This window comes from Narcine bancroftii, chromosome 2 (assembly GCF_036971445.1).
Source record: "Narcine bancroftii isolate sNarBan1 chromosome 2, sNarBan1.hap1, whole genome shotgun sequence".
NCBI lineage: Eukaryota > Metazoa > Chordata > Chondrichthyes > Torpediniformes > Narcinidae > Narcine > Narcine bancroftii.
Window position 1 is genome coordinate 280,795,195 of NC_091470.1, and position 25,931 is coordinate 280,821,125.

The window sequence follows — 25,931 nt, forward strand, 5'->3', positions numbered from 1 at the left end:
TGGTTGTGAGTATGTGCATATATTGGAGTGTCACTAAATGACAATTTTTTAAAAATGTCCAGTGATTTCTTAAATTATTAAGAGATTTGAAATCTTTCTCTCAATGAAGTGCTTGAAGCTAGAAATAATATAACCCTTTGACAGTTTATTGACTACCTGGTTAAATTTCAGAAGAAACTGTTCCTTGGACTATTTGTGGCAGGCATTTCATTTCTCTGAGGAAATTATAGTTTCCTCTTTTGTAGTAATGAACCAGTGTCCTCAGTTCATCTCAGATGAGAATTGTATTTGCTGACAGCTAATCTAAAAAATTTTGTGTTAGAAAACATGTGACCCTCTTTCCTAGTCTTCAAAATACAGGGTAGTCTCTCGTGTGGGGAATCAATTATTGGCAAAACTCTTCTGTTTAAGATTGGGAAAGAAATATCATAATGTTGTACACTTTCCTTCCTCAAATGTTTAAACTAGTTATTTCAAAGGAAGATTTGCGGCACTATGTGAAAATTAACACTATATAAGAGGCTTTTCTTGTTTTGGACAGATTTGTAAAGTTCAAGTTAGTAGTTGAACTAAATAAAATTCTAAATTCTACTTGTATATTTTAGGGGCATGTCACCGGCTGAAGCAGAGATGCATTTTTTGGAAAATGCTAAAAAGCTATCTATGTATGGAGTGGACCTGCATCATGCTAAGGTATTTTAATATTTATACGAAATGGTTTATTATTTCAGAATATTTGTACCTCTGCTTGAATTGACCCACTGAAAAACTGCAGGAAGTTTTTTTTTATCCCTAAAAAAAAAAATTAAATACTTGTCAATAAAACTGGGCCAAAAATCATATCACTAGGAATAGACAAGATTTGCAGCTCATTTCCAGCTTCGCTGTCAATTCAGCTGAATAACATGTCAGGTCTAATTAGAGAAAGGAAGGAAATGGACATTGCTTTGATCGATCAGCTGCTGTACAGTAAATGGCATCAGCAAATAATTTGCTGTTTCATTGAAAAATTATGGATCACACAAAAGTTCACACTGACTAACCCAAACACCCCATCAATGCCATCCCTCAATTGATATAAAAAGAATATAGAGCACAACTTAATTTAAATCTTCTATCTACATTTCATGAAAAACGTTTTGCAGGAACTTGGCCTTTGCCTTAGGCTTCAGCATAATCACAAACCAATCTTGCAGACTGGGCTGTCTGAAGTAAGATGAAGATTTAGTGTCAGCTGTGTGGCTTAGCTGTAGCAATTGTGTGAGAAGATTGTTCAAGCCCTTTTAACCAAGGAAAGTGCCCATCTATAAAGGCAGAGGTTCTCTGCCCTTATGCCTAGAGACATACCTTTCTGAATGTGCCGTGGTCGGCTCAAAGATAACGAATCCAACCCTTCTCGGGGAAGGATAATCGCGGAGCACTGCACTCTGCCACCTGGCTAGAATGTACAGCTGCTACAAGCGGCTGGTTAGGGGCGGGCTGATGATGCCATCAGCCTGCGACCCATCTCCCCACTCACCCCTCTCCCTCCATGAACCCCTCAAGGCAGGGCCGGTGAGGGGTCATCAGGGCAGCGGACAGCTGGCGGGTGCCGGTGCAGGCTGTGACTGCCTCACTGGGCTGCTCTCTGTGGCAAAAAACATGGCAGAGCAATGGCTGTCCTCCCTACCCATACTCCCCATGCAGCTGGAACTGTTCTGGGAAATACAGTCCAGCTGCATGGGGGCTTATGGGTAAGGAAGACGGCCATTGCACTGCCATGTATTTATGATGGGTGGTGCTATGGCACCAGTCGCCCCGCCTCCATCAGATCCAGAGGACTCTACGAGGCGCAGCTCAACATGAATGCATATGAGCAGCCTTTTAGGGTTGCTCTATGAACGGTAATTTTTAAGTTTTCCTTCCGTGCTTGTAGCCAGTCTCCAGGTGGAGGCCTGGTATGAAATGGCCTTGTCACATCTGCAATTCCAGCAAGGTGTTCCAAAATCTAGGTTAATAATCCTCTGCAAGCCAGAAACATTTATGTACTGTTTTAAGATGCTATCATAAGAATAAGGTGCAGAAATGTGATTTGATCTACTTTCTTGGATAGATATAAAAGACTTGATTTTTATTTATTTATTTTTTTTTTAAAAAACAGGGTTTTAAACCCATCATTCTCAAAGTTTTTTTTGGCTATGACTCCCTTAGGATTCTACTCATAGTTTATGAGCCCCCTGTGAAGCAGTCAAGTTTTGGTTTCTTCTGTGCTTCTCTCCTACAGACTACATAAAAATTATTTGTTACCTGAGGTGTAAGAGAATGAAGCTTTTATTTTAATGCACTGTGGCCCCCAGGGGGTTGTAGGGCCCTCATTTAGAAGGGCTGGTTTAAACCATGGCTTCCTAGCTGATCGTTATCACTCAGTCAACATTATCAAAGTAGATTACCCAGGCATTATCTTGGTGTATGTGGAAGTTTGCTGAGTCCAAATTTTTGTCATGTTTTATATCATAATCATGGCTTTGCTTTATTGTCATTGCTGAAAGGGATGCAGAAGGTGCTTTACAAATGAATTTTATAATCTTTATTAAATTTAGAACAAGCAACATGTAATGAAAAATCAGTAGCACTGGTTGAAAAAAGGAGAGGGCTTGCTTTAGTCAGCTGAGATTTGCCATGTTATACTCCAACAGAGAATCCATTTGATTTACTTGGTTGATTTGAAATTTCAAATTTTCCCCATAGGAATTTGCATTTTGCCTTGCTCTACATTCTTTAGACGTGGGTTGGCAGAATTCAGTGTTTCAGAAACATGAACATATGTCAAGAAACCATTGCTAGTTCCCTGGTACAGTCCATTTACAAGTTGTTTGTTGCTCCTCTAGACAAGACCAGTTTACCTTGCAGGGATTGGGTTGCAGATCTATTTGGCATTACCCATGAATTATTCAAACTCTACTCAACTTTATGAAGCTTTATAGAGATAAATTCACAGTTTAATCATCAACAGGGTACCAAATACCTGCCTGGTCATGACCAGGTTTATTTCATATGCATTTTTTAAAAAATTGTTTTCAAAAATAACCATAATAAAATCTTCAATAACACAATATATTAAACTTGCAAACAAAAACCAAGCATTCACTCCCTTCCCCCTTCTATACATACAGATCCACATATCATCAGAGCTTGCATACCTTTTAAATATATAGAATGCAGATAGGGAAATCACCTTTGGCTATGTATAATATCAGCATTTATATTCCTTTCTGTTACTGTACTTTGGCCCCAATGTGGTCCAGTATGGCTGTCAGATCTTCACAAAAGTGTCATATTTATTATTTAAATTACATTTTTTTCCATAGATATACAGCTGTTCATTTCTGCAGTCCATTGTGCTATAAGTAGAGAGGAGTCGGACTTCCAAGTGATCACAATACATTTTGTTGCTACCGCCAGTGCGATTTAAATGAGATTTGATATTTAGTCAATTTGTTATTATTTCAATAAAATTGCCAGTAGATATAGTTCCAGGTCACCTGTGAGGGCCACTCCTGTTATCCTGGTTAGTTTTTCTGCAATATCTTGCCAAAATGGACTCATCTTCACACACGACTATGTAGCAAGTAGAAAAGTTCCTGTTTCAGTCCTACATCTGAAACATATTTCTTAAATTTCTTCTTTTGATCTATGTGACTTCTGTGGAGAAAGATATAATTGGTGCAGAAAATTATACTGAACTAGTCCATATCTTGCATTTATAATTGATGTCATACTGTCCATGTACCAATCTGACCAGCTTCTTTCTGAGATTACTACACCCAAGTCCGACTCCCTTGACCTCTGTAAACCTGGTTTTGCACTTTCAGTTTGGAGTGTATAAATACATTTTTGTTATAAATTTGGGTGTATTCCCCATCCAGACCGTTCGTTCCATTTCACTAATTTCCAGTGGGGCCAACGTTGGTCCCCATCTTTCTCTTAAGAGTGATTTTAGCTGCAGAAAACCATGAAGGTCCCATTGGCCACTCTTTATTTATGTTTTAGTTGTTTGAAGGACATAAGAGTTCCTTCTGTCTAACAGTCTTTAATATATTTTGTTCCTTTGTCATACCATGAATTCAATATTCTATTGCCTATGTTCATAGCCAATAACACATTTCTACACAGTGGAGCTTTTATTGATAGCCCTACTTTTTTTCCATTCATTAATTTCCAGCCATGTTCTGATCATATGTATTAGTATGGGATTATCTGTCTTTTTTTTAAGTGATTTAACACTCCAAGTATAGATAAAATCCTTTTGCTTCCCCCTTCCTCCATTGAGTACATTCCCATTTGAATCCAAGGTGTTGGGGGGGGGAAAGAGGGTCTGCTTTCCACAGAGAAGGCTGTGAGAAATCTAGCTTGGGCAGCTAGGAAGTATTTTTTTTAATCTGGAAGTTTAAGTCCTCCCACCACATAGTCTCATGTCAGTTTTTCCAATACAATTCTTGGTTCCATCGGTATTGTCTAATATGATTATTTAATAATTTAAAGAAATATAAAGAAATTTTAACAGAATAGGCAGTGATTAAAAAGATATTGTAGTCCATATCTGTCTGTTTTTATAGCATTTATTATTATTGATGATTCCTCTGTTTTAACTTATGTGCCACTTGCCTAACATAACATTTTTGTTCAGTTTTTAATATAGATTTTTCTGTTGTATATGTTTGTAATTTATTGTATCTTAGCTTTTACATATCCAGTACTCTGTATTCTTCTTTGGTATTTTTTCCTAATTCTGTAATATCTTTCTCCAAATTGTTTACTTCTGCCATATAGTCTCTCAAGATTTTTGTATAAGATATAATTTGTCCCCTCAAGTATGATTTAAGTGTGTCCCATATCAACAAGCTATTATTAGTACATCGCTGTTTATTTCCAAAATATTTGTTTCTTAATAAACTTGCAGAAGTCTGTTCTTTTGAGTGATGTGGCATTAAGGTACCATCTGTATACATTTTCTTGATTTTCCATTATTGCAATAGTTAATGTTGGTGGTGAGTGGTCTGATTTATCATTCTACTTTTTAGCTGGGAAGACATTAAAAATAAATCAGTCCTAGTATAGGAATCATGTACCCTTGAGTAAAAGGAATAGTCTCTGTGGGATTTAATTGCCTCTCTCTCTCTCTATATTATATATATATATATATATATATATATATCGATAAGATTTAGATCCTTCATATTTGAGATTGTGGTTTTTAACACTTTCACCTTCATTACTGTTCTTGCAGATTTATCTAGTATTGGGTCCAAGCAAAAATTAAAATCTCCTCGGACCAATATATTTTGTCTTCCCTCTACTTTTTTTTAAGATATCCTTCATAAAGGCTTCATTGTCATAATTTGGGGTGTAGATATTCCTAAGTGTCCATTCTTCTCCATAAATTTTACAATGTGCCATTACATACCTTCTGACCCGATCAACTGATTTGCCTTCTATTAATATTGGAGTATTTTTATTAATTAGAATCACTTCTCCTCTAGCCCTTTGAACCAAAAGAAGACGATATTATTTGTCCTATCCGTCCTCTTCAATTTATTATGTTCCAATTCAGAAAGATGATCTTCCTGCAGAAAGATTACATCTACTTTTAAATTCTTTAAGTATGCTGACCCTTTTCAACACTGTTTAACACATTAATATTAAGACTAATAAACTTTAGTGTTTTATCCATACCATTTTTCAAATAAATATTGTATAACAATAAAATCTTTCCAACTTTTTAAATAATACTGCAGAATTTCCCTTTTAAGGAACATAAACATTTCCCCTTTGAAAAACACATACACAGCCCTAGCTCTGGTGGTTATGTAAGCAGTTAAACCTGGAAGCCTGCAATAAAGGCCCGCAGAATTTTCTGAAGAAGAACCCCTCCCTTAGAGCCATTTTTATTACAACCACTCCTCTCCCGGTGCTATTTTCCCCCTTACAACAGAGTCCCCAGCATTTGTGGGATCCATGTTTCAAAAAAACTCATTGACTCTTTCCCCTGATTCCTTCTCTCAATCCAATCATTCTTACATTATTATGTCGCTGAAATTTTCCATGTGGTCAATCTTGTCCACCATTCCTTTTTTGTCTGTGTCTTATGTTTTTGCTTTTTCTTCAAGTTTTTAAGCCTGTCTTTTGTCCAGCTCAGCCTCCACTTGCATCATTAATTCCATTGTCTTCCGATAAGTCTCTTATCACTAATTCAACGTCCATAAAGTGAGTGCACAAATTTTCCATCTTGTTCAAGATATTGGCTATATCTTGGGCTGATTCTCCACGCCCCCCCCCCCCCAGCTATGCCAGGTTCAGTCGGTCCCAAGGCTACCCCTGTGCTGCTCCTCGTCGGGCTTTCACTCGATGTTCCCGGCTGAGCTGCTGTTTCTCCAGTTTTAATTTTCGGTTGCCTTGGTTGTTTAGTACTAGTTTTATCCATTTTTGACAATGGAATTCTGACTTTTTTTTAAACTTTCAACCCATCTTTTTAATACTTTTCCTGGAGAGCTCTTTCAGGACACATCTGCTCAGATCCTCTGGATGGCCATTGCATGTGTATGGATAAGATTTAGACACGCTCCAAACAAAATCTCACTTGGTTCTTCACAGGAATGTTATCAAGCAGTTAGAAAATACAGAAGGCACTGGAAATGTGAAATATATATTAAAAAAAACAAAAATGAAAGACAGAAAGCATCTATGAAATAGGGTTCATCGGCATGAACCATCCACAGATACTCACTGGGCTTGCTGATAATTTCCAAGATGCTGTGATTTTATTATTCCAAGTTCAAGTTCATTGTCCTCTGACTACAGACACAACCAGATGAATCGATGATTCTCTGGACCACGATGCAAACAATACACAGCACTTGATAATCACATATATACATTAAAAGTAACATAAATATGTATAAATATTTTAAAATAATTTACTACTTACCAGGGTTACAGGATGCTGTTATTAACTCACAGCCTGCAGGAAGAAGCTATTTCCCAGCCTGGCAGTCCTGATTTTGATGCTCCTGTACCTCCTTCCTGCTGCTAGTAGATCAAAAATCCTGTGTGATAGATGTAGAGATCCTCCATAATTCTCTGGGCCCTCCTTGGGAAATGTTCCTGATGAATGTCCTCAATAGAGAAAAGAGAGACCCAATAATCTTCTCAGTTGTTTTAATGATCCTCTGTATTAATTTCCACTCTGATGCTTTGCAGCTACCAAACTAAATAATGAAGCAGCCAGACAGGGACACTTTAATTTGTGCTCCAGTTAAAATCTTGTCAAAATGGCAGCTGGTAACATTGGCCTCTTCATCCTCCTTCAGGAAGTGTGGGCACTGCTGTGCTGCCTTGAGGTGTTATGTGTTCAAGATAGGTTGTCTGTTTTAGGCACACCAAGTAACTTTGTGATGTCCATAATAGAGCTATTGACATCTCAGAGAGTGGTCAATGTTCATCCTCTTGAAGTCCACCATCATCACCTTTGTTTTGTCCATATTGAGATTCGGGTTGTTGTTCTTGCACCATTTAACTAGTCTCCCAGCCTCTTCTCTGTAAGCTGACTTATCATTGTCGCCTTTTTTTGGGTGGTAGTGGGGGACCTCACACTTGGCTGTTGCACAAGATGACATTAGGATAACTAGGGAAACAAAAAACTTCAGGTGACAAATCAGGTCGACACTTTTATTTATTGTTCATACCATGTTCGCACGCTAAAGACAAGATAGCATTTCTCCAGGACCACAGAGCATATTTACCTAAATATGTTAGAAGTTAAACACATTAAAATACTAAAATATTAAGACATGTACAGTAACCGTCCATGGTACTCCATCCACAAATGTTCTGGGAATTCAGGAGTCTGACAGCTGGTGGGGAAAAGCTCTTGCTCAATCTGGGCAGAAGGGTCTGAATGTTGCAGTTCCTCCTGCCAGATGACAGAAGGGGCAACAGTTTACATGAGGGGTGTGTGGAGTTCTTCACAATGTTTATTGCCTTTCACCTGCATGGGTTGTTGTAGATGTCCTTCAGGTAGGAAGAGAGCCCCCAACGATCTTTTCCGCTGACTTCACTCTCCTCTGGAGGGTTTTTCAGTCTGAGGAGGTTCAGCTTCCAAACCAGGCAGTGATGCAGTTGCACAGGATGCTCTCAATACATCCTCTGTAGAATGTAGTGAGGGTGGGAGATTAATTTTCTTCAGCCTTTACAGGAAGTAGAGGTGCTGCTGGGCTTTCTTGGCTATGGAGCTTGTGTTAAGGGACCAGGTGAGATTCTCCACCAAAAGCGCTCCAAGGAACTTGATACTCTTGACGACGTCAAAAGTGGAGCCATCAGTGGTCAGTGGAGCATAGTCTTCCCGGGCCCTTTTGAGGTTGACAACCATCTCTTTTGTATTTAGGTGTTAATCAAGCAATGAGAAGCTCAATTAACACCAAAAATATTATCAGCTTTGCTATACTTATTTCCAGTAGATTAATTTAGTTCTGCAACTGATTTGTTGTAGAAATTCTCTACAGTTTTCCATTTACATTTACCTTATGCAGGTTATAATTGCTTAGAATGAAGTAACTCAATCCATATTTGAAGAAATTCATGGCATTTTATCAAGTTATCTTGATTGGTTTATGTTCCATTGATGGAAATTGAATCAGTACAAGTTTCAGGTTTTCTTTTCTTGCTCCTCCCGGGTCCACGCCAGCAGCGGTACTGCTGTTACGGAAATTGTAGCAGCACCACCATTTTTTTCTCCAGTTACATTATTTGATTAGGGTACGCATCCCATTTCTTCAATGTTTATGATACTTGATAAGGAGAATCACATGGCTTCTGCAGGGCTTACTCCATTGACATGAGTGCATTAATACAGGGGCATTGATGTCCAAAATAAAGCCCATTGACTCAGTGTCAGGATGGGCAATGAGCTGGTACCTGCTGCAACTTGTATTCAAAATAGGGGACTAGTACCTGGATGCAGTCCAGTATCAGAATTATTCAACCATCTCTCGATTGGAGCCTGGCGAACTGTTACACTTGATTTTTTTTATACTCTGTAACTTTTTCATCCCTCCGCCATGAAGTACTCACCATTTCTGAATGCTGGTTTGCTGATTTGTAATTATGGGCACAATGTGTACAACAGGACTGTAATATTTCATGAAATTTTAAGTTTAATGATAATTAAAATTACTTTGTGTTCAAGAAATGCTACCAGTATTTTATTATTCTGCTTTACAAGGATTCAGAAGGAGTTGATATTATGCTCGGTGTGTGTGCCAGTGGGTTGTTGATCTACAGAGACCGATTGAGAATAAACCGATTCGCCTGGCCCAAGGTTCTCAAGATCTCCTACAAAAGGAACAACTTTTATATCAAAATCCGGCCCAGTGAAGTAAGTTCAAATGTGAGGTTTGGATCTACTTCAGACTCTACTACTGTACAAAAAAAATAAAGTTCCATATATGATCAGAAAGTAGTGAAATGCTATTTAGGTTCACTACAAAAAAAAGTGTTTTCTTGATAACATAGAAGGAGGCCATTTAGGTCCATCAACCATTTCAGGGCAATCCCATTCTTTGTGGTCACAAGAAGAGCACACACACTCCAGACAGCATTGGAAATCCAGATGGAAGTGGGTCCCTGGAGCTATGAGAATACAGCTCCACTAGGTGTACTAGGATGTTGTAATTGTACAATGCCGAAGGTGACCATTGAGTCCTACAAGCCCTTGAGCAGATATCCCACCATCATTTGCTCCAATTTTATAATAAGGAATATTTCTTCATTTGGATATGTATTTATAGCAATAGAATCATTTTTGTTTAGATTGCCATGTTATTTATTAATGCAACACCTCATTTTGCATGAATGGTCCATCAAATTGAGCACTAAATTCTCAAAATACAAAATTTTGTATGCTTAATGTTGTTGATTAACTTTGCAGCTGGAGATTGATCAGACCTTTCTGTAGTTGTATAAATCAGGAACACTTAAAAAAAAAAAGGTGTGTAATTTTCTTGCTTCCAAAGAATTCATTTCAATTATTTCTCCAATAGGGTATTTTTGACTTTAAACTTTTTCATATTTTGAAATATGTGACAGAAATAGCCAATGCTGTGGAAGCAATCAAGCTCACTTGGTAGTTTAATTGTTAGACCTTCAGGGTTAGGTTGGCTGGATTTGGTGGGAAAATGCTGGCAGATCTATGTCTTATCCCCTTACCCGTTACCATACAAGTTGTGAAACATCAGGCAGCTATTGCCTGGCCATTCTTTAATTGTACTCTGGACACTGCATCACTTAAACAATCTACACAGACTTGTTTCTGACCAATCAAGTTCATTATTTTCAATGAGGGAAAATGGCTGCAGAGACTTTGTTTCCTTTTGAATCTTTTAAATACTTAAGAGATTTTAACAGAATTTTTGTAAGTAGTTTGGATTTATTTCTACAATAGGTTTTTTAATATGCTGGGATTTTTCTAGCACCATTTATCTCTTTTGTGAATGTGCTTTGTTATGCTCCCAGCCACCCTGTCCCTACTATGTCATGTTATTCATGAGCCATGCCACTGAGGATCGAAGCAGCTTCTTCAACCTAGTTCTTGCTGAGGGAGCGACACAGAATTGGTGGAAACTTTAGTAGGTCAGCAATGAATAAGAGCACCAGACAGGAAATTCTGGGGCAGCGTTGCAAATTTTGAACCTGCCATATATTGCAAAAAAGAGAAAACCACAGAAATTCTAATGCAATATACAAAAATGCTGGAGAAACTCAGCAGGTCACCCAGCATCTATAGGAAGTAAAGGGTAATCAAAGTTTTGGGCCTGAGCCTTTAATTGAAGTATGAGCAAAATGCAGACGGGTGCCTGAAGAAAAATGTTGGGGGAGGAGAGGAGGGAGGAAGGGGCAGTTGTACAGACTAACAGGTAAGAGGTAATTGGTGGAGACAAGTGGGAGGATAGAAGAGCATCTGCAGACTTTGCTGTTTAACAGAAATTCAGATGTTCCTTAAAAATTAATAAATAAAAATGTCATTACAAAACATGAGGGGTTGACCTTAGGACATCAAGATTGTGATAACTGTTTTGAACACATGGTCTTTATTGGGGATATTTGAATAAATATTATTTTGACTGTTTGCTAAAGCTCCTTTCCAATTTTAGCTGGAGGGCAGCACAATTGAGCAAAGTATATTTAGAATGAATCAGTATAGTACAGTTTGCTTTTTGCATTCCTTGATTCAGTGCCAGTCATTTTGGATTGGTGCTAAATCTAATGTTTGTATTTTGAATGGCTGAGTGCCAGTTTTTCATTTTAAAAACTGCGACCATCACATTTTTGTAGCACAGTAGGATGAGTGACAGATGCCTTGCTGTGCAGTGAGCAGCACTGTGTCGTGTTTGACCTCATTTTATTTTTGATTTGCAGTTTGTTAATCACTGCAATATAGATCACTTCTCAACAAGCAAACATTAGCATGTCATAAATTGTTTCTGCAAAGTTAGATGAATTTGTATCAATTTCAAATTCATGCACCACATTTAGAAATTTGGTAGGTAGTATTCTTAATGAGAAAGAATGGTGAGCATTTGTACGAGAGGTTGTCACTGAACATTAAATTTCCAAATGTGGTGCCTAATTTTCATTCTTTCTCGAGGTGAAGAACTGACAAGTGCAAGTTCTTTAGTTGCCTTCTTTCCTCTTTTGAAGATAAAAGGATGCTCATCAATCACTAACTTTTTACTTGATTGCCTGCAGTGAGCAACTTGAAGCTATCTTGTTATCAGAAATTTTCCTTGTTCGTGGAAGTCTACGCTGTAATTAATTTTGCTTATTGGTTCATGCATTTTAGAAGTTGGTGTTTTGTATCATAAAGTGCCCAGATGGTTCTGCTCCACACTGAAAATACTTGACATAGTTGCATGTCTTCATTAATGTGCTGTCTATTCCCTTATCTGTTCTTAACAAATGTCTTCCTAAAATAGAACTGCTCTTTTATAGCCTGTTGAGTTAAGGGAAGGAAAAAGACAAATGCATTTTGCCGAGAGAAACTTTGTTCAAGGTGGGACAACCAAAAATTAAATTTTCTTATTGACTTTTTAAAAAAAACAATAATCAAGTGTACATGGAATCATGCATTCATCTGGGACTGAAGAGCATGCTGTTTAAGGTGCAGATCTGCCAACGTTTGGAAGGCAGTTTTTGTCCAGAAAGGCTACAATACCTGTTGAAGAACTCTTAAAAAGGGTTCATTTGGGACCTCTGTTCCGCGAGATATATCCCTGAATTTGGCTGGTGGGGAAATGGGTGGCAGAAGAGAATGATCTAATCCTCTGAGCTCTTCAAGAATAGGATGATCAAAACTCAAAATATTCAGCATTCAGATTTATTGTCAGAGTACATAGATGACATCACATACAACCCTGAGATTCTTTTTTCTGCGGGTGAAGCAGAATTATCTCTTATTGAAAGTGCACGAGTCCTTCAATGAGTCCCTGATGGAATTTGTTGTTGAGGCATCTGATGGTGGAGGGGTAGCAGTTGTTCCCAGAGTCTTGTGGAACCTGTACCTCTTTGCTGATGATCGCAGCGAGAACAGACTGTGTGCTGGGTGGTGTGGATCCTTGATAATTGCTTCTGATGGCAGCGCTCCCTGTAGATGTTCTCTATCGAGGGGAGGGTTTTGCCTGTGATCTCCTGGGCTGTGTCCACTAGCTTTTGAAGGCCTTTACTCTCAGGTGTATTGGTGTCCCCCTACCAGGCCGTGATGCAGCCAGTCAGCAGATTTTCCACCACACATTTATAGAAATTTACCAGGGTTTCCAGTGTCCTACAAAACCTCCTCAAACTCCTGAGGAAGTAGAGTCCAAGAAAGATCCTCCAACATATTAAATTTGCTCATCCTCTCCACCTCGGATTTCCCCCAATGATTAAGAGATTGGATACATCTGGTTAATATAGGGAATATTAATGAGGAATTAAACAGGAAAGTCTGCAGATTTGTGGATTGTAGTATTTTTTTTCCTCCTTGCTTCACCAGAAAGAGATGGGAGGGATTTGTTTGACCTTTAACTCTTTGGGTCAGTTGCGGAGGGCACTCAAAGTTTTCAATTGTTTAGTCACTTCCCCAAGTTTTGGATGGCACATGTGATAGTTGGAAGATGAATCGAAAATATTAAAGGATAAGAGTTTCTCATTCATTTTTTGTCAGGTAGATAGGAAGATGTTGCAATAAACCATATGAGAAAGAGTGTAGATATGAGTGGTTGATTTAGGGGAAGCTGTAATGTTCTACTCATGCAATATTTTTATCAGTTTTCTCAAAGCTTTAAACTTTCCTCCTAGCATGAACAATTTGAAAGCACCATCGGATTTAAACTTCCAAACCACAAAGCAGCAAAAAGGTTGTGGAAAGTATGCATTGAGCATCACACGTTCTTCAGGTAGGTACAAGTTGTTTTTTTATACATGGAATTCACTGGATATAATTGGCTTCAGCCAAGTTTTAATTTATCAGAATGCTATAAGGTTGCAATAGGACAAGGGGCAGATTTAATTTTGTATCTGAACTTGTGCATATACCAAAAACACAATCCCTGTGGCCTTTAAATTGTTGTGACCAAAGTTAACTAAACCTGATGTTTATAGCAAATTTCTCTATTAGATTGGTCTACCTTAATTTGCTTTACACCTTTATGCTTGATTAATTCTCTATTAAAATTGAAGAATTTGATATGGATATAGCAAATATTTGGAAAACATGAATGGTGTACAATTCCAAGTCTTTATATATTAAAATCTGGGGTATTTTTAAATGTAACCCAGGATTCTCAAAACTCAGATGTTTCATCTACCATTCCTGCCATAGTGGAGTAGTGGATTTGATGCAGCAATGGATATACAAAAGCCACACGTAATTTCATTTTTTGATTGTGGAACATGCCTGAAATGAGTCACTTAATTTGATTTTTATTATTATTCCAGCATAAATGTGCCCTGAATTCTTTATTATATTTTATTTATTTTTAAAGAACACACACACAGATGCACACATGCATTCGCTCAATTTTTGTGAAAACGAGAATATATATATATTTTAGGGTAAAAGATAACAATTGTATAAGCAGAGTTGAAGTTTTTTTTTCCTGTATTTTCATTGCAGTATTTAGTGACCTTGGGTTCAAGTTACATGCAAGTTGGAGTGATTAAGATGCAGGCATTACCCTTCGAAGACAGCTTTCACTCCAGTGTCCCAAAGCTCCAGATGATAGAATCAATTCCTAAAGTTTTTTTAAAATTAATGATGTCTTATTTCAAGGGCAACTGGCACACTGATTAGAAATATGATCTAAAGTGTCACCTTATGGTGATCAAAATGTATAGACTTGTTGCACACTTTATTGTTTACTTATTTTAAGATATTTAATTCATTGGCCTGAATTCTTGGAGAATTTTTTTTATTAGGATTTAATTTTAAAACTAAGGTCTGAATTATGACAACAACAGGGGAGAAGCAAAATGTTAATACATCTGTGGTGGTCAAGTGGTTGCAGAACATTAATTAGTATCCTCTGAACTGAATGATTAGAATTAGTAGCTTAGATTTCCAATGAGATTCAGGAAATTTCTGTTAATGTCTAGATGAAGGAAGGATATGTGAGAAATGTTTATTTAGAACATTGTTAAGAAAATATACATTAATTCCCTAAATTGGAAGCAATTTTTGCTCAGATAATGTCCACAAAAGATCATGGACATAAATTTGCTGTTGGACAAGACGTATTGCTTTATGTGCTTCCAAAATGATGTCCATGAAGGCAAATAGAAATGCATCCAAAGGCACTCTGCCAATCCAAGAACACCAAATATGAGTTGCCTAAACTGTTTGGTATCTCTCATGTTTTGGGTAAAGTATTAATTTTGCTTTTGAATGATAGTAATATTTTGCCTCAATATGCTGCAACGTCAGAATTTAATATGAACTTATTCAACTATTCTTACACACAAAATATCAAGGTGCTTCCTGTGGAACACAAATATCAACTGGTATTGGACAAGGGTAAAAAAAAAAGTTCCCAGAGTGTGAAGAGGAAGATAAATTTCAAGGAAGGCTTTAAAGATTGAATGTGTTAATTTATAAATTATTGTGCTACTTGTGAAGTATTTTGTAAAGCGCTTCATTATGTTTAAATTCTGCAGAAAATGTTCCACTGGACATTTTTTTTGTTGAAGGTATCAGAGCTGCTGTAATAACAGGGCTGCCTCTAGTCCAGACCCGTGGGGAGCCGATGGTTTATTTTAAAATCCTGTGTCCGCGGGCCCAAGATGGCAGCGCCTAGGATTGTTCCAGGTATCAGAATAGGATGCTGAGGGCACCAAAGTGTTTCTGATCATGTCTGAGTTTCGGATCTGGAGCATGGGCTGCGCTGATGGTTTGGATTGGAGTCTGTGGTTGCAGGTGCTGTGGAAATGTTGGAGGTGAATCCACAGACTCTCGGTGACTCTGGGGGTCTCTTTTGCTTCTCTATCTCTGACTGTAAGAGGCGCGTCAGGAAATTTCTGCTGATGGTGTATCTGTCAAAAATAGTAGTGTTTATTACATGACAAAAACTTGAATCTTGTGTAAATGACTACTTGACATGATTGTTGGCTGAGTCGGAGTGCTGGATATTAGCAAAATATATTTCCTTAAATAGGAGTGCCAATTTTTAATTTTGCACTTTAGCAGGCAGACAGGCCACAGAAACAGAAAATTAGGAGCAGGATGAGGTCATTCAGCCCTTCCTGCCTAATTCACAATTCAATTTTATGGAAGGTGGACACTCAAACTGTTCAGAAACTGTTGGGAAAGCCCTGGCATACATTTAGTATGGTTATTGCAACCTTTGTACTTTCAGATTTATAGCAAGGTATTATCATATTTCCTTTCCACAAATATCTCAATCTGACTTTATTTGTGATGCTACATAAATTCTGACAACAAATTATGGAATTATTGTTCATTTCAACATTTGTGCCTCTCAATCTTTGCAGATTAGTTTCACCTGAGCCACCTCCAAAGAAATTCCTCACGCTGGGTTCAAAATTCCGGTACAGTGGAAGAACACAAGCCCAGACTCGGAGAGCAAGTTCCCTTATAGATCGCCCTGCACCATACTTTGAACGTTCTTCCAGCAAACGTTATACTATGTCTCGTAGTCTAGATGGAGGTAAGGAAATCCTGTTACAATCTGACGTTAAATTTTTGCTCATTAGTGAAATTTGCTTGGCTGTTTGCAAATTTGGGTTGTGTGTAATCTACCGTGAAATTACATCATGACATTTAAATTCTTTGTTGGTTATAGTTCTACATTTGGGCATTTAATGAATGCAGACTTATAAATGGTGCTCAGGAAATCAATTCCTGAATGCTTAGTGCATTTGTCCTTTTTTAACTGAATGTTTAAAGTTTTGTACTTCCACAAAAATAAATCAGAAATTCAAATCCATGGTTTTTTTTTTCAGTGCATGTCATTGCATACTTTTATGTCCAAGTAAATTTGCATTTATAATATAGTGCATCAAACCTATGTTTGTGGTGACAAAGCATTCCAAGCAAGATAGCATGGTAAAGACATCATCCCCTTTTAAAAGTGACTGAGGAGAAGTTGTGAAGTTAACTTAAGGTGATTTTTAAAAGCAAATACTCTGGTGAAGGTGGAGTTTCAGGCAATGAATTAAAAATGTATTCTCTGCCACTAGCTGATGATATATTTAATAACTTCTGGGTTTCTCAATTATAGGATTGCAAATAGAGAATAGCATCTAAGGAATAGGTCAGCTGAAAGCAGGGAAACATACTAGAATTTTTCTTTGGACAAGTTAGATTGCAAGAGGGTGGATACTAAAAGACAAATAAGTTTGAATTTGGAAGTGATAATAGAATGAATAAGGATTTTGATTATTGTTCCTGCAAACAGGAAAGAGAATTGAAATAAGTGCAAATGCATTAATGATGTGATGGAAGGTCATTGGCGTAGTAATGGAGATAATGTGGGTTTCAGTTCCATTTGAATAAAATATTATGAGTTGCCTCCAGCGAGCTGTCATGATAAAAAGTAAATGAAGTAAATTAAATCCTAACAGGTAGGTCAACTTTCAAAATTGTACTTCTGCAGAGCTGGAACCATATAGTCTTCATGAATAGAGAGTAAATGATGGTTCAAGCTCTCATAATTCATTTTATTACCTCAAATTACCCATGGTTGTTTCTGGTTGAGAACTCGCCAATCCAATAAAAGCAATATTCCTGCTGAGCGTAATAGACTTACAGCATTTAAATGTGGCTTTTTTATACTAAGGTTTCACAGTACACGAGTTGTGTAGGTGTGTTTTTTCCATAGAACACTACAGCCCAGAAAATAGGCCATCGGCCTTTCTGGTCTGTGCCAAAATATCACTCCGCTAGTCCAACTGACCTACACCCATTCCATAACCCTCCAGTCAGCTCCCATCCATTATCTATCCAATTTATTCTCAAAACTTAAGAGTGAGCCCACATTCATCATGTCAGATGGCAACTTGTTCCACACACTCACCACTCTGAGTGAAGAAGTTCCCCCTAAACCTTTCCCCTTTCACCCTCAAGCCATGTCCTCTCATATTTATCTCTCTTAATCTAACTGGAAAGAGCCTACTTACATTTACTGTCTTTACCCCTCATGGATAACTCTGATGCAGTGGTTCTCAACTTTTTTCTTTCCATCACATATCACTTTAAGTAATCCTTATGCCACAGGTGCTCTGTGATTAGTAAGGGATTGTTTAAGGTGGTATGTGGGTCGAAAGAAAAAGTTTGAAAACCACTATTTTAATTGTTCCTAATTGGTTTATTATGTGGATGGTTTCATAACTCCAAAGGAAATGGGCCAATGACAATTTTTCTCAAGCAAAATATTTCAGTACAACTGGGTCTAAAGCAGTGATTCTCAACCTTCCCTTCCCACTCGCTTTAAGCAATCCCTTACTAATCACATAGCACCGATGGCATAGGGATTACTTAAAGTGGTATGTGAGTGGAAAGAAAAAAGTTGAGAGCTACTGCTCTGATGGATGGTGAGATGATTGCCCAAGCTGAACAGCAAAGCACCCAAACGAATACTCCTCATAATTTTGTAAACCTCTATCGGATCTCCCCTTATTCTATGCTCCAAGGAATAAAGTCCTAACCTGCTTAATCTTTCCCTGTAACTCAACTCCTGAAGACCCAGCAACATCCTGTAGTTAGGTGACTCAAAATTGGCCTCACCAATGTCTTATACAATGTCGCCATAACATCCCATCTCCTATACTCAACACTTAGATTTATGAAGCCCAAGTGCCAAAAGCTTTCTTTACAACCCTGTTTACCTGTAATACCACTTTCAAGGAATTATGTGTCTGTATTCCCAGATACCTTTGTTCCTTCGCACTCCTCAGTGCCCTAACATTTACTGTGTATGTCCTACCTTGGTTTATCCTTCCAAAATGCAACACCTCACACTTGTCTGTATTAAATTCCATCTGCTATTTTTGGGCCCAGTTGGTCCAAATCCCTCTGCAAGCTTTGAAAGCCTTCCTCTCTGTCCACAACACCTGCAATCTTAATGTCATCAGTAAACTTGCTGATCTAATTTTCCACATTATCATCCAGAACAGTAATATAGACAACAAACAACAATAGTCCCAGCACCGATCCCTGAGACACACCACTAGTCACAAGCCTCCAGTCTGAGAAGCATTCCGACAATTTCAAATCCAGTTTACAACCTCTCCATGGATACCTAGTATCTGAACCTCCTGAACCCACCTCCCATTGTCAAAGGCCTTGCTAAAGTCCATATAGACAACATCCACAGCCTTTCCTTCATCTTTTTTGTTAACCTCCTCGAAAAACTCTAAGCTTCGTTAAATACTACTTCCCATGCACAAATCCATGCTGACTATCCTTAATTACCCCTTGGCTGTCCAAATACATGTGTAGCCAACCTCTCAGAACACCCTCCAATAATTTACCTACTACTGACTTTAGTCTCACCAGCCTGTAATTTCCTGATTTACTTAGAGCTTTTTTTTTAAATAACAGAACATGAGCTAACCCTCCAATCCTCTGGCACCTCATCCATGGCTAAGGACATTTTAAATATTTCTGCCATTGCCCCTGCAATTTCTACACTAGTCTCCGTCAAGGTCTGAGGGAATATCATGTCAGGCCTGGGGTATTTATCTACCTTTATTTGCTGTAAGGCAGCAAACTCCTCCTCTTTAATCTCTATATGTTCCATGATACTACTGCTTGTTTCCGTCCCTTATACACTATGCCAGTTTCCTGAGTAAATACTGATGCAAAAAAACTGTTAAGATCTCCTCATCTCGTTAGGCTCCACACATAGATGACCACTCTGACCAATTTTGTCCTTTACTATACTTTTATTCTTAACATGCTGAAATGCTTCATGTTTATCTTCATTATCTGATCTGCCAAAGTAAACATGTCTTTTTGCCTTCCTGGTATCCTTAAGTATTTTCTTACATTTTCTATACTTGTCTAGTAACTTATTTGCTGCTTGTTGCCTATATCTGCTGTACACCTCTCTCTTCTTTACCAGATTGCTAATATCCCTTGAAAACCAGGTTCTCTATGCCTGTTAATTTGGCTTTTAATCCTGACATGAACATCCAAACTCTGCACTTTCAAAATTTTGCTTTTCAAGGCTTTCCACTTAACACATCCTTGCCAGAAAACAACTTATCCCAATCCACTCTAGATTGATCATTTTTCATTTCCACAAAGTTGGCCTTTCTCCAATTTAGAATCTCCACTTGAGGACCTTACTCACAATTAACTTGAAACTAATGACATTATGGTCACTGAACAAAGTTCACCTACACATACTTCTGTCACCTGACCTGTTTGGTTCCCTTACAGGAGATCAAGTATTGCATCCTCTCTTGTCAGTACCTCTATACTGTATATTGATTTAGAAAACTTTCCTGAACATATTTGACAAACTCCAAGCCATCCAGCCCTTTTACAGTATGGGAGTCCCTATCATTATATGGAAAGTTAAAATCTCTTACAATCACAACTTTTTGTTTTTCACATCAGTCTGCTCTCTCTCGACAGATTTGCCCCTCCAATTCTCTCTGACTATTGGGCGGTCTATAATACAACACTATCAATATGGTCACACCTTTCCCGTTCCTCAGTTGCACTCATATGGCCTCTGTGGACAAGCCCACTGGGCTGTCCTGCCTAAGTACAACTGTGATATTTTCCCTGACTAGCAATACCACTCCTCCCCCTTTTATCCCTCCCCCTCTATCATGTCTGAAGCAACGGAACCCCAGAACATTGAGCTGCCAGTCCTGGTCCTCCTACAACTAACTCTCACTAATAGCAATAATGTCGTTAACCCAACTGCCGATCCACACCCTAAACTCATCTGCCTTTCCAATAATACTCCTTGCTTTTAAATAAATACACGAGAACAGTTCTATTATGTACAAACCTTAGATTTTTGTATATACATGCATTCCTATCCTCCTCTTCCTCACTGTCTGCTCTAACACTCTAGTTTCCCCCCCCCCCCTACAAAACTAGTTTAAACCCCCTGGAGCAGCACTAGCAAAGCTACCCACAAGGATGTTATCCCCCTCCAGTTCAGGTGGAAACAGTCCAGTCGGAACAGGTCCCCCCTTCCCTGGAACAGAGCCCAATTGTCCAGAAACATGAAGCCCTCCCTCTTGCATCATCTCATTAGCCACGTATTTAGCTGCATTAACGTGCTATTTCTAGCCTCATTAGCATCAGCACGTGGCACACGTAGCACTCCTGAGATCACAACCCTGGAGGTCCTGACCTTCAACTTTGTTCCTAACTCCCTAAACTCTCTGCAGCATCTCCTCATCTTCCTTACCCTTGTGACTGGTCTAAATATGGACCATGACATCTGGCTGCTCACCCTCTCTCCTAAGAATACAGAGAACTCCATCTAAGATATCGTGGGCCTGGCACCAGGGAGACCACAGACCATCCAGAATTCTCAATCTCTCCCACAGATCTGTCCCCCTAACTATCGAATTCCCTACCATTACTGCTCTTCTCTTTTCCCTTTCTGACCTAACGGTCCAGTCTCTGTGCCAGAGATATGACCACTACAACTTGTCCCTGGTAGGTTGTCCCCACCAACAGTATTAAAAACTGTATACTTATTGTTGATGGTTACAGCTACAGGGGTGCTCTACTCTTTCAGTCTATTCCCCTTCCCTTTCCTGACAGTCACCCAGCTAGCTACCTGCCTCCTGACCTTTTGGGGTGACTGTCTCCCTGAAGCTACTGTGTCTTCATGCCAATGCCTCCTGAATGATCCAAAGTTCATCCAGCTCCAGTTCCCTTACTCGGTTTGTCAGGAGCTGCAGCTGGATGCACCTTTTGCAGGTGTAGTATTCAGGGATTTCCCATATCCTGTAATCTGAGCAATCCACTGCCCGAGCTGACTGCATTACCTACTCCTAATTTAATTAAAGGATCTTACCTGGCCTTACCTCACTATAAGTAAGCTCATCCTCAGCCTCTGTATTCCAAAGCTGGGCCACTCATTCACTGGTCGCTCCTCTTTAGCTTCCCTTCCTTTTATTTGTCCCTGCCAATTATCTCAAGTGCTCACTCCCAGAAATAGCCCTTCAGTTGCCCTCCGTGCTCTTTTTAAAACCACTCACTTACCTCAGCTGCTTCCCTGCACTCACCGCTCTCCCAAGTCCTCCTCTTGCTGTGGCAGTCCTGATATCACAATGGCTCGAGTCCCTGCTCTGCACTCTTTTCTCTTGCTGAATTGAGCCTTGCTCTGCCAAGATGGATCAATACATTGGTGGTGCAGGTCATTCTTAATCTAGTAAAATAATTAAAATTGATTCCTCAAAATCCATGGCTTTTTTCACTTCATATAATGCTATTAGTAGTAATTAATATTTTGGGTGATAATTCTTAACCAGTTATGTGACATTTTCATGATGTGTAGGTGTCATCTGCTGACAGTAAGGATACAAATCCACCTTGCCTCAAAGTCATGCATTGCCATCATTTTTACCTTTGGCCTGACTTTTTCAGCACATTTCCAGCTGGCCTCCTTTACTCACTCTTATTGTGCTTTCAAAATCCAGCTAACCCTGTCCTAATTAATTGGAGTAAGCTCATGAAAATCAAAATATCTGAAGGTGCTGGAAATCTGAAAATGTTGGGAATATTCAACTGCTCAGATAGCACCAGTGAGGTAGGAGGATGGGCAGAGAGAAGTTGTTAATGAATCAGGTCCAAAGATACTTGTTCAAAATTGATCATTCTAAGTTGCAGAGAAGACCCAACCCTACCTCTTTTTTTTCTCTCTCTCTTCACCCCTCTTCTATCAGGCAGAAGATACAAGAGTTTGAGGAAGTGTAGCCCCAGATTAGAGGTCAGCTTTTTTTCTCGTTATTATGACACTTGAACAGGTCTCTTATAAGAATAACATTTTGATCCCACAAACCAATGTCACCGCAGCCTTTGCACTTTTGTGTGTACTTTCTCTGTAACACTACATTTCTGCACTTGTGGGGTTTTTTGTATTATGTTGAACTTGTGATAGGTTGATTTGCCTGGTTGGCATGCAAAATAAAGTTTTTAACTGTATATATAACAATAATAAACCACCACATTCCAGGTGACAGGAAGAATAGAGAAGACGAAGGGGATAGGTTAGGTGAAATCTATTAATAGGGCAATAGAAGGCTGATGATACTTTTTATTCTGCTCATAACAGGATTGTAAGATGTGCTCAGTGAGTCAGGCTGTCCTAATAAAGAGAAAAATTGAGCCCAAATAATAGAGGGAGGACAGGTAGAAATGGCAGTTAGAAAGGGAAAGCAACTAAGAGAGCCCCGGGCTCAATCCTTATCCCAGGTGCTGTGTGTGTGTTTTCATGTTCTCCTTGTGACTGCATGTTTTCTGTAGGTGCTTCAGTCTCCTCCTGTATTCTGATGATGTGCAGGATGGTTGGTTAAATGGCGACTGTAAGTTACCACTAATGTGTTGTAAGGGGTATGGTCAGCGAGGCTTGGATGGAAATGTGATGGGAATGTTTTTTTAAATGCGCAAGTCTAGGATTCATGCAAGATGGATGGTTGATGGTCAGGTGGGCTTTGTGGTCTGAAGGGCCTGTTTCCATGCTTCATCTCTTTACCCAAATTTGCAGAATTTGACATCGAGTCAGATGGGCTGAAATCTGCCCAGACTTGAAAAAGGGCATCATCCCCAAGCTCGTATTGGGTCCGCCTTCACACAAATGTATGTTGTTGTAAGTTGCTAAAAAGTGCAGTATAATAGCTTGGATTATCAAAGAGGAGGGAAACATTCCATCTCCAACATGTGAGTGTCAGTAAATATCTGAAAAAAATGTTGAAGGAGTAGGTGGCCCTTTTGATTGTCCCTCTATTTCCTAGAGGCACTGAAATCAATTGTAACAACTATTTCCGGCCTGCCAAGAAAATTCCAGACTGATGAATTAAGTTTTGTGTCTTTAAAGCCTCTGTCACCGAGAATCACGAGATGATCATAAAAGACTCCATTTCGGCCTCCGAAGTGGCTACAGGTCATTATGGGGCGGCCAAAAGCCTAGTGTCAACCAATTTAATAACCACAGTGACCCCAGAGAAAAAGGCAGAAGAGGAGAAGGCAGAGGAGGAGGATAAGAAAGAAAAGGCTGATATCACTCCATCGCTCACACCAGCCAAACATGAAATTAAGGTAGAGTACACTGGGGCATGAAAAATGTTAGATGTACTGATTATTAAGTAAATGATGGATCTAAAAGTCAAGAGACCCAGCCTACATTGATTACTAATTACCCATTGTGAAATTGAACTATTTTGTTCCTATGTAAGATGTATGTGCTTTGGAGTATAAAGAAAAACAATTGAATGCATTGCTTTAAGTTGATGCTTGTCTAATAATGTAAAAGAATAGATGTCATCACAGCAAGTAAATATCTATATGATAAAAATGATAGATTTTAAAATGATAAGTTATTGTGATATTATTTAGAATGAGAAGTTTGAATTTTTTTGAGTAAATATTTCCTTGTACATCCTTAGTAATTTGTTCATTATTTTAAAATTAAAGTCCGCAAAGAATATATTTTGAAGATTCTAATATTAAATCTCAATTTCTGTTCACTTGTCTGATTTTTAAAGTAAATGGAACTTTTTTTAATGAAAGTATGGTATCTTGATCCATTTGTGGGATATAGCATCTTGATGCCTGTTGAGTATCAATAAATATATTTTGGTAAACAAATCTAAAATGTAATATTTAAAATCTGAGATTACAGATGAGTATTTTTCTGTTTAACTTTCAAGTTTGTTTATAATCATCGGCAGACTTTCAAAACCCTCTTGCTTTTTACTTCAAGTTGGCAAACATTGATTTCAGAGATGACATTACATAAGCAAAAGGAGTAGAAGCGGGAGTTGGGAATTTTCCCCCTCCTTGCTCTGCCATTCAAAAACTGGGTGACACGTTTAGCATAGCTCTATTACAGTGCTAGCAACCTGGGTTCAAACCTGGTGCTCTCTGTAAGGTGTCTGTACATTCTCCTTCTGACCTGCATGGATTTTCTCCGGGTGCTCCAATTTCCTCCCAACCTCCAAAAGAGTATGGCATTGGGTGGCGCAGGTTTCACAGGCCAGAGTGCATTCTACCATGCTGTATCATTAGTATTTTTTTTTTAAGATGCCATCATTGATATTTTATTTCTTTCCCTGCTCTGCACTGATTTTCTCAATATCCAAATTCCACCAATCTCTAACCTGAATATGTTCAACAGCTGATCTTCCACACCCTGCTTGGGGAAATGTCCAAAGACCTCTAGGTAAAGAAGTTATTTCTTATCTAAACCTGCAAAAGATCCCAAATGTTGAGACTGTGACAACTACCCCCAGCCCCACCCGTCAAGCTCATCCTCATTGCTGTATCTATATTGTCAAGCCCTGTCAGAATTTTGTATTTTGAATGCATTTGTTTACCATTAATTCTTCAAATTTTCCTTTTTTAAAAATCTTGTAGGATCTCAGAACTAATCTTGTGAACTTTTGATGCAGTTTTCCACTGGTTGTGAGATAGGCCCTGTGCATAAATATTTCAAATACAGTCTCAGCAAGGTGCAATATAATTAGAGCAAAATCTGTACTCTTCCAAATCCAACATATAATTTGTCTTTATAAATGCTTGTTGTGTTTGTACGTTAACTGTCAGTCATTTTAAAAGTGTATTCAAAAGACCTATATTTCTTTTTGGGTATCAATGCCTTTTAAGCACACTCTTAAAAAAAATCTCTGCCCATTTATTCTTTCCACCATAATGATCTTGCATATTTTATCTGTCATATTCATTCATTGAGTTTGCCCATATCCATTTTGAAGTCTCCCTATTGTGTCCAAACCCATGCTGCCAACCAGTTTTGTATCATCAGTAACTTGGACGTATTGTATTTGGTTCCCTCTTCTGAATAATTCACAGAGATTGTGAACAGCTGGGACACGTCCACAAATTTGAGCAACAGCCCACAATTCACAATTCTTCTATGTGACAATAACCTACTTATTGGTGTCCACTTCTGTTTATCAACTGATGAATTGATGCTTAAACTATGTCAATCTTGTGTTCTAATTATATTCTAATATTATATGGTACATTTACTGAAGTCCTGTGGAAGACCGGGTGTATCACCTCACTCTTCACCCCACCCCAGTAATTTTTGTAGTTGTAACTGCGAAAAAAAAAAACATGTAATTTTCAAAAATCCTGGAAGTCCCTACCCAAACCTACTTTTATTCTTAAATGACTCCTTTCACTTTATACA

General features: G+C 38.4%; 1 protein-coding gene across 10 annotated transcripts in view; it reads left to right on the top strand.

The window, feature by feature from the left end:
• Nucleotides 1–25,931, top strand: part of LOC138755334 (band 4.1-like protein 3) — a 267,478-nt gene that overhangs the window by 200,830 nt on the left and 40,717 nt on the right. For all 10 annotated transcript variants that reach the window (XM_069921122.1, XM_069921130.1, XM_069921123.1 and 7 more), the window contains 5 exons: nt 606–693; nt 9,257–9,409; nt 13,366–13,463; nt 16,054–16,229; nt 23,598–23,818. In XM_069921122.1, the coding sequence (XP_069777223.1) occupies nt 606–693; nt 9,257–9,409; nt 13,366–13,463; nt 16,054–16,229; nt 23,598–23,818 (736 nt within the window). The remainder of the gene's footprint in view (nt 1–605; nt 694–9,256; nt 9,410–13,365; nt 13,464–16,053; nt 16,230–23,597; nt 23,819–25,931) is intronic.